We start from the raw sequence: 8461 nt of genomic DNA, 5'->3' as shown, positions 1-8461 counted from the left end.
ACGCCGGGTGTTGGTCCGGTGGAAAGGGTGGCCGGCCAAGTACGATAGTTGGATTCCCGCGCACCATGGTCCGCGTCAAAATCACGCCTCGAAAAAGAAAAAAGCGGGTACGGTTTCTCGATGAGGTGCAGGCGGATTCCAGTCGACCGCGCGCCAGTTACACCCCCACGCCCACCAGTGACGCCGACGTGCTGAAATTCATTCAGAAGAAAGCGGCCGAACAACGGCAAGCCCAACCATGGTGGGAAAAGTTGGCCAGTCCGACCAAGCAACAATGGGCGTACGCCAATGCCTACCATCGAGCCGAAGAATATGCCAAGAAACGAGGGGCCTTGCGGTCCCCCACCAAGAAAAAACAACAACGCCGACGCGCGGGTCGTCATCCCCCGATGCGCAAGAAGAAACCCCCCAAACCCAAGACGTGTATGACCCTGATGGAATTGGCCCGGGCCTTTCCCAACATTGCCCAGCAAGTGTGTTTTCATCCCAAACAATCGACCTTCAATTCCGTGGTAGGACGCGTCCCTCGCAGCAAACAGAAAGTGGCCCAATGGCTATAAAAGGACCCTGACCCATTGGGAGGAGACCACTCCTCCTCAGGATGAACGAGATTAAACGCCTGACGCTGGTCAGTGATCCCACCAACGAGTTTCCCAACAATGCCAATAACAGTTTCAAGGTGCGTTTGCCCGAACGGTTGGTGTTACCGGGCGCGGGGTGGCATGCCTCCTTGATGTCCCTGACCGTCCCGGATCAAGGCCAGAGCAATGCCGTCATCGCCGCGGATCCTCATACCAAAGTGCTCAAATTCAAAATGACGTATGTGATCCGCAAGTTTGTGCTAAACTCCTATCGACGGGTGGAAACCAAAACCGTGGACTGCGAAGTGGAATTGGAAGAGATCATGAATGCCAATCAAATCGTGGCGACGGGGAGTATGTTTTGGCAACGCGTGATGCAAGAAGTGAACAACAAAATCATGCACAATGTGATGAAAGAACAAATACAGCGTTTGGTCCTTGAACCCGACGAAAAACCGATTGTCAGTGCCAAAAAAAACGCGATACCCCGACTGTCCTGGAAAAAAGGTGCCTTGGTGATTCAGGCTTTGTCCGCCGAGGATTTAGTGAAAGTGGACAAGAGCGCCATCACAGATCTGTTCATCAACCTGGCCATTGCGCTCAAATTTGGGTTGGTGGTGGAAAAGACCGGTCGAAACAACACGACCGTGTATGAAATAGGGCCCAATCTGCAATACACGCTGCCGACAGTCTCCTACGGTTCGAGAACCCAACCCACTGGGTCCCAAAATCGCACGCCCTACGAGTGGGAAGGCGAGCAGTACATGGGCGTCAATCCCATCTTAGTGTTCGGTAACACAGGTTCTGTTACCAATCATGATCCCTTCCATGTGGTGACCCATTCTGGTGTGAAGTTTGTGCAATTGTCCTTGATGGTGGAATGGAGGTTGAACAATCTCGATGCCTCGTTTGAAAAGATTGTGGGAACCCGTAAACGCACTGTCATGGTCTATTCGGATCTGGTGGAATCCACGGTCGTGGGCAGTGGCAAGTATCCCCTGTTGCGGGAAGTGCAATTGTTGAGAACCGGTGATGGGGAAAGCACGGCGGAACCCCTGCACCATCAATGGATCAAAGTGCGAGGACAACAATTGGATATTTTGGAAGTGGAGATTGCCAGTACCAGTGGACCCTTGGCCATCTTACCCCCGGGCAAAACCTTGGTGACCATCGGTCTCAAACAGCTATAAAAAGCCACTCACGCCACGCGAGGGATCCAAACAGCACCTCGACGTGAACCGACCCAATGCGAGGAGGCAGTTTAACGCGGTACCACACGCCCGTGGTCACCTCACAAGAGGGGAAAGGGTTAGCCGAAGACTTGATCAAACTGGCGGGACCTATGGTCCTACAGCAAGCGCAAGCGGGACTACGAGATATTCAACGAGGCAAGAGTGCCGCAGAGACGTGGGCGGATCGACGTGGGCAACTCACCCGTGGGTTGAAACGCAAAGCCCCCGCCATGGTGTGGGCGGGTGGCAAACACCAAGCCAACAAAACCTATAAAAGAGCGACCCAACGTATACGGGACATCTTTGGACGTTAAACATGGTACGCGTGGGTGGTTTTCTCAAAACGCAAAATCGCATTCGACGGCAACGGGCCCGTGGACGGTTCATCTCGCCGTACCAAGTCGGGGGCACGATCTTTGGCAAGTCGACGACGTCGCGCTATCCCTGGGTGCACACCTCCTCCCGCCTGGTGGATCCTATGATCCTCAAACAATTGAAACGACGCCGCCAGATGAAAGGGGGCACGATTTTTGGCACGTCCACTCGCATGCGCATGGGGGATCCCTGGCAGGTCCTCGCGGCAGACCAAGAAAAAGCTAGAAGGACACGCTGGCTCCAGCAACGGATGAAAGGGGGCACGATTTTTGGCAAAGGGGATCTCAGACAGGTGTTATGGGCCAACCAAGCCAAAGCCCGGAGGTAACGGAGGCGAAAGGGTATAAAAAGGGGGGAACGTTGAACCCCAGGGACAGACCGCATCATGTCGCTCCAACTGTTTGACGTGCCCGATGTGGATTATCGGTACGAAGCCTCACGGGAGGTGGAGTTTCAACCCGCCTTGACGGGCATCCAGCCCATCACGTTCTCCATCCCGGGCTCCGACGATTATTACGATACCGATTCCCTCCGATTCAAAGTCAAAGTCCGTCTGACCGATCCAGCGGCTAACTATGTCGGATTGAATGCTGATTTGGCCGCCGCGTCGGATGCCAACAATTCCAAGAGCACGTACTGCGTCAACAATTTTGGACACTCCATCTTTCGAGATATCACCCTGAGCATGAATGGGGTCCTCATGACGGAACAGAGCAACACCTACCATCACAGAGCCTACCTAGAAACCCTCCTGAACTACAACCGAGAAGAAGGTGCCACCAAGTTAGCCCCCCAAGGATGGGTCAATGCCCTCAATGTGGTGAATATCATGGGAGCCACAGGAGCCAATTCGGATATCCCCACGAACGCTGGATGGAGTGGCAATACAGAATTGAGAGCCTTGACGAGCCGGTTGCTGAACCAAAATTGGCACACCTTCCTCATCCGTCCTCATTTGCCACCCCTCAAGACAGGCAAATTGTTGGTCCCCAATGTCCAGATGGACTTTGAACTCTTCCTCAACCCCAACACCGTCTACATGATGGGCACCCCCAACAAAGGCACTTTAGTCGCCAAGAAATTTCCAGCCATTCACCCAGAAGACATCAAAGTCACTTTGCTGATGAGAAAAGTGACCTTGAATGCCAGTGTCTATGTGAGACTGCAGAAAGAAAGACAGCTGGGCAAACAAATTGCCCGCTACCCCGTGGTGCGGAGCGAAATCCGCACCTTTTCCTTCGATGGACGCACCACCCAGTGGGAACAAGACAATGTGTTTGTGGGTCGATTTCCTGACCGAGTGATGGTCGGATTATTGCATTCCAATACCTTCAATGGCGACCTACAACGCTACCCCTTTGCCTTTGAAAAGTTTGGGGTCACCCAGATACGTCAGACCTTGAATGGAGAAGAATACCCTTACAGAACCCTGCAACTCACTGGAGCAGAAGCCTATGAAGATCTCCTGGGGTACGATCGATTTCTAAAAGCCATGGGTGCCTACAAGGAAGACAAGATTCCCATGCTGCTGCCTGGGGATTGGGGCCAAGGCAAGAACTGCACGTTGTTCCTGTTCAACAATGTGCCTAGTGGAAAAGCCGATGATCCTCAGTATCGCAACCCCCGTCAATCGGGCAATGTGCGACTGATCATTGATTTTGCAGCAGCTGTCAATCACAACATCACCGTGTTGGTCTGGAGCGAGTATGAAAACATGTATGAGATCAATCATATGGGAGGTATAAAATACAACATCAACGGCTGAAGTGGAGTCAGAAGACAGAAGACACCGGGCATGGAGTTTGTGGCGCTCAGTGATAGGGTATTGCGAACGTTGGCCCTCGAAAATCCCACCTTGCGACGCGTGTTTCACGGGGTGTACCCCGCCGACCAGTTACCCCGTTCACCCCCCAAGAGTGTCCGTCAAGCCTACATTGTCAACACGGATCCGGCGGGAGAACCGGGACAACATTGGTTGGGTCTGTGGACGGAACAGAACAAGTGCGAGATCTTTGACAGTTATGGGCTGCCCCTGCACGTGTACACCCACCCCGACCTGCACCAATGGTGGAGTCAATGGAAGCACCTGATCCGCAGTGACCAGACGTTGCAAGCCTTGGATAGTCAGACCTGTGGCCATTATGCGTTATTTTTCTTGAAAGCTCGTGCTCAAGGCCAGTCGTATCAAGACTTTTTGGGGCAATGGAGTTGCGACAATTTAGTGTTGAACGATCAGAAAGTGGCCGACCAGTTGAAACGGGTGATTAAACAAGAAGTCCAAGATGAAGTCGATGCCCGCCCAGAGGAGGGAGGGCAAAAGAATGTGAGCCGCCAGGCCTTTATGCTTTGTAATCCTTGTGAGTGTTAAGAAATAAAAAACACCATAAAACGAGAGGTGCTGTGAACGAGTGGTCATTTTCATCATGATTACGCGAAGGGATGTCCAGCGAGTGACGGACGCCTTTGTAATAGAAGAAACCTTGTATTGGTGGTCCCACCCCATTGAACGGGTGAACACTGTCCAAGGGGTGGATGCGTGGGATGGGTATCATTGGCTCATAGCCCGCCAACTGGCGCAAGACCAGGACTGGGTGGCCCTCAAACAGTACATGGACACCCTGAAAGAAACGCATTTAAGAGAGACGATGGAACACCTGATTCAAAACGAATCGCCACGCCTCTACCGCGAGTATTGGACGGCATGCCCAGCCACAGACGACGACGACGCGCTTCCTCCCGACGACCCCGCTTTCGTCAAAACGGGCGAGGCATCATGAGCGTGTTGGCCAAAGCGTATAAAATCGGCGACAAATTGGGACGTGACAAACGGTATAAACGCATGGGCGCCAAAGGGGCCACGGGTCATTACCGACGTCACCCTCGACCGTGGGAAGGATGATCCGACAGCCCAGTAGTGTGATTATCGCGGGCCCGTCGGGCAGTGGCAAGAGCGAGTTAGTGGAACAATGGTTACGGGACCTCCACGTGTTTCAAGTCCCACCCAAGAAGATCGTCTACGCGTACGACCGATGGCAACCCCGGTTCGACCGTATGCAAAAGAAGGAGGGGATTCAGTTTCATCGCGGGTTACCGGACCCCCGTCATTTGACCCAATGGTTTGGCCGGACGCGTGGCGGCGTGCTGGTGTTGGACGATTTGATGGAAGAAGGGGGACAGGACAAACGCGTGTTGGATTTGTTCACCAAAGATTCCCATCATCGCAACATCACCGTGTTGTATTTGACGCAAGATTTATTCCCACCGGGTAAATTTGCCAAGACCATCAATCGCAACGCGCATTACATTGTGGCCTTCAAGAATCCCCGGGATCAAACGGGTATACGGACCATTTTACTGCAAGCTTTTCCCGACCGATGGCGTCAAGTCTTGCGCCTATTTAAACGCATCACGTCCCGTCCCTTTGGCTATTTGATGTTGGATGTGCATCCCGCCTCGGATGATCGGTACCGCTTGTGGAGTCATTTAACGCGCCGAGAAGGCAAGGCGCAAGTCCATACCCTGCCCGTGGATGTCCCTGCCGTTCGAAAACGAACTGCAACGAGAACTCGCCAGGGTCCGTCGGCAAAGAGAAGGCGGACAACATACTGACTTAGCGGCCCGCATGGACACCCCAACCTTCTCGCCCGCCGGGGTGGGGTCGCCCACCGCCTCTCCCTTAGATCTCAGTAGCATGACGGACATGGTGGCAGAATTGACCCAACCCGTGGATCGAGCCCAATTGGATCAAGAGATTGAGGATTTTAATTTGACCTACCCGGTCAATGTAGACGATGCCCTGAACGCCTTTACCTTACCCCCCGTGGCAGGCACAGGCAATACCACCACGGCACCGCCCCCACCACCCACGATCACCACGGCTCCTACCACCAGCTCTAGACGACCCAGACCACGCCCTGTCACCAACGCCACGACCACCACGGCTCCCTCCCGCCCCTCCACTTCCCGTCGCAGTGCTGGAGCCGGCACCAGGACCACCACGTCCACGGTGACGACCCCAACGGGTCGTCCTACTGTGGCCGCCAAACAACCGCGACGACGTCCCCGCGTGCCCTCTCCACCATCCCCCGATTCCTCCCCTCCGTCGGAGGATGAAGATGAAGATGATGATGACGAGGATCGACGGCGAGGCTTAAGGCGACGGTTGGATTTGTTGAATGAAGATGCGCAAGAACGGGCGCGAGGGAGACGCATTCGCAATATCACGCATACCAATACGGTGACCACCGTGTATGAAGAAGGAGGGCGACCGTCGGTACGTCGCACGTCGACGCGAACGTCCAGCCCAAGTCCACCCCCTGTACCACCCCGCCGAGGACGTGGCCGTGGCCGAGCCCGTGGACGGGGTCGACGCCCGTGAACAAAAAAGATATAAAAACAGGGGTCCTGCCTTCGACCGTCCCAAAACCATGTGTGGCCGATGTCGAAGTGGAATGGCCCCTCGACGCAAACGTAAACGCACACGACCCGACGTCGAACCCACCAGCGAGGAGGAATCATTCCTCTGATTTTAATGGCAGGCAAAGCCATTGCGTCGAGTGAAGTGAGCAGTGGAGCCAAATACGGAATCAAAAAAGCTTTGGAAAAGCGTAAAAAAAAAAAAATAAATCGTCCACCCAACATGACGTTCGAGGAAGAGCTAGCAATCCGCCGAGCCTTGGGACTATAAAAACAAGACACCTTGTGCAAAAAGGTTCATCAGATGTTGTACGATCCATCATGCCACCCAAACGCCGACGCACCACGACTCGGCGTCGCCGACCTGCCAAACGACCACGGCGTGTGACCTACAGTCAAGTGGGGGGTGTCGGGCCCGGCCTGCCAATCGGGATTCTCAAAGCTGGGTATGGGATCACCAAAGCCATTGGGGATCATCAAACCAAGCGTGCCATTGCCATTGGCGAAAAACGCCGACGAGAAGTGGCATCCGGCAAACGAAAACGCTATGCGGGGGAATCGTTTAATTGTTCTATCATGTAATGAAAATGTATAAAAAGACCTGGGTGGACCTGAACAGGAGTTAGTTGGACGATGGTCCGTGGACCCAATGGACGCCGACATCGGTATGTCCCCCGAAAACGACGCCGGCGACGCGGATTGCAACGTGGAGGCGTGCTCCCCATGTTGGCAGTGGCTCTCTCGCCTGGGGCGTTCAAGAAGAAACGTCGACGGACGCGTCCACGTTAGACGCGATCCAGTACTCAAAAAACCAAAAAAAGCTGTCACGTTCACCTTGGAATGGGACCCCAATTATGATTCATTGTTATGCCACCAATGTCGCACTCATATGCAATGCTATTATCATGGCGAATTGTGTGGCAGGTGTGGAGCCCTTTTTACCATAAATAGACCTTGTTCGTTGCCTGAACTCAAGAGTCATCATGGGGTGGCGCATGGAACGTCAAGCTCCGTTCTTGAAAAGTGTCTTACAAGAAGCCAATCAGCATAAACGACAAGAATTGTTACGGATGGCCAATGCGGATCAGATCAATGCCATCAGTGAATTGGTGATGAACATGCTCCGTGGCACCGTGCCCCGTTCTCGACATACCATCACGTTGCTCAAACCCCATGCCCAGAGTTTACGCGCCATGGCCAAACCCGCGCATTCGGTGAAACGACGGCGCGCTATCATGATGGCTCAAACAGGCGGTGCTCTCTGGCCTGAACTCTACCGATGTTATAAACGTTGCATGCGCTAAAGGAGACACGTCAGTTGCACCATGGAACCCGAGATGGTGAGCACCACGGTGGACAACGCCCCTGCTTTTTTACAATTAAAAGAACAGTACAAACAAGAATTGGTGGAAGATACTCGCTTGAGTAAAGCCGCGGATTTGGCTGCCAGACAACATGTGCTCCTGACCAGTGAGGTCCCGGATGCCTGGAAACGGCCGCAACTCAAAGCCGTGAGCCGTCAATTACGCCATTGGACCAAAAAAGTGCGCCAACCCTTTGGAGCGCCGGCGGGGGGTGTGACCGCGGCAGGGGCCGCCACGCCCGGTGAGGATGATGATTTTGAAGCGGGGCCGATGCAAGCGTGGTTCACGCAGTTGGTCAAAGCCACCAAAGGTATAAAACAAGGGTCCACGCCGGCAGGACCCAGAAAACCACCTGTCCCGCCTAAACCGAACATCACCCCCAGTGCTAAAAAGAAACTGAAGTTTACGACCCCACTGAGCAGTGCCGAGTTGGCGCAGGAGTTGCCTTTTTCAGACACGCACGGTACAGCACCCTGGCAATCCTCTAAAGAAC

At 53.9% G+C, this 8461-nt stretch overlaps 2 protein-coding genes across 2 annotated transcripts; both read left to right on the top strand.

Annotated features, from left to right (window-relative positions):
- The first annotated feature begins 2573 nt into the window (after window positions 1-2573).
- LOC140932195 (uncharacterized protein F54H12.2-like) lies at window positions 2574-3953 on the top strand. The gene is made up of 2 exons (XM_073381835.1): window positions 2574-3169; window positions 3338-3953. The coding sequence occupies exons 1-2, from the start codon at window positions 2574-2576 to the stop codon at window positions 3951-3953; spliced, it is 1212 nt and encodes a 403-aa protein (XP_073237936.1).
- Window positions 3954-5083: 1130 nt separating this feature from the next.
- LOC140932194 (uncharacterized) lies at window positions 5084-5797 on the top strand. Its single transcript, XM_073381834.1, has one exon. The coding sequence runs from the start codon at window positions 5084-5086 to the stop codon at window positions 5795-5797; it is 714 nt and encodes a 237-aa protein (XP_073237935.1).
- Window positions 5798-8461: the final 2664 nt, after the last annotated feature.

The sequence above is a fragment of the Porites lutea genome, chromosome 3 (genome assembly GCF_958299795.1).
Source record: "Porites lutea chromosome 3, jaPorLute2.1, whole genome shotgun sequence".
NCBI classification, from domain to species: Eukaryota; Metazoa; Cnidaria; class Anthozoa; order Scleractinia; family Poritidae; genus Porites; species Porites lutea.
Note: the sequence above shows the minus strand (reverse complement) of the source record. Positions and strands in the feature narration are given on the sequence as shown.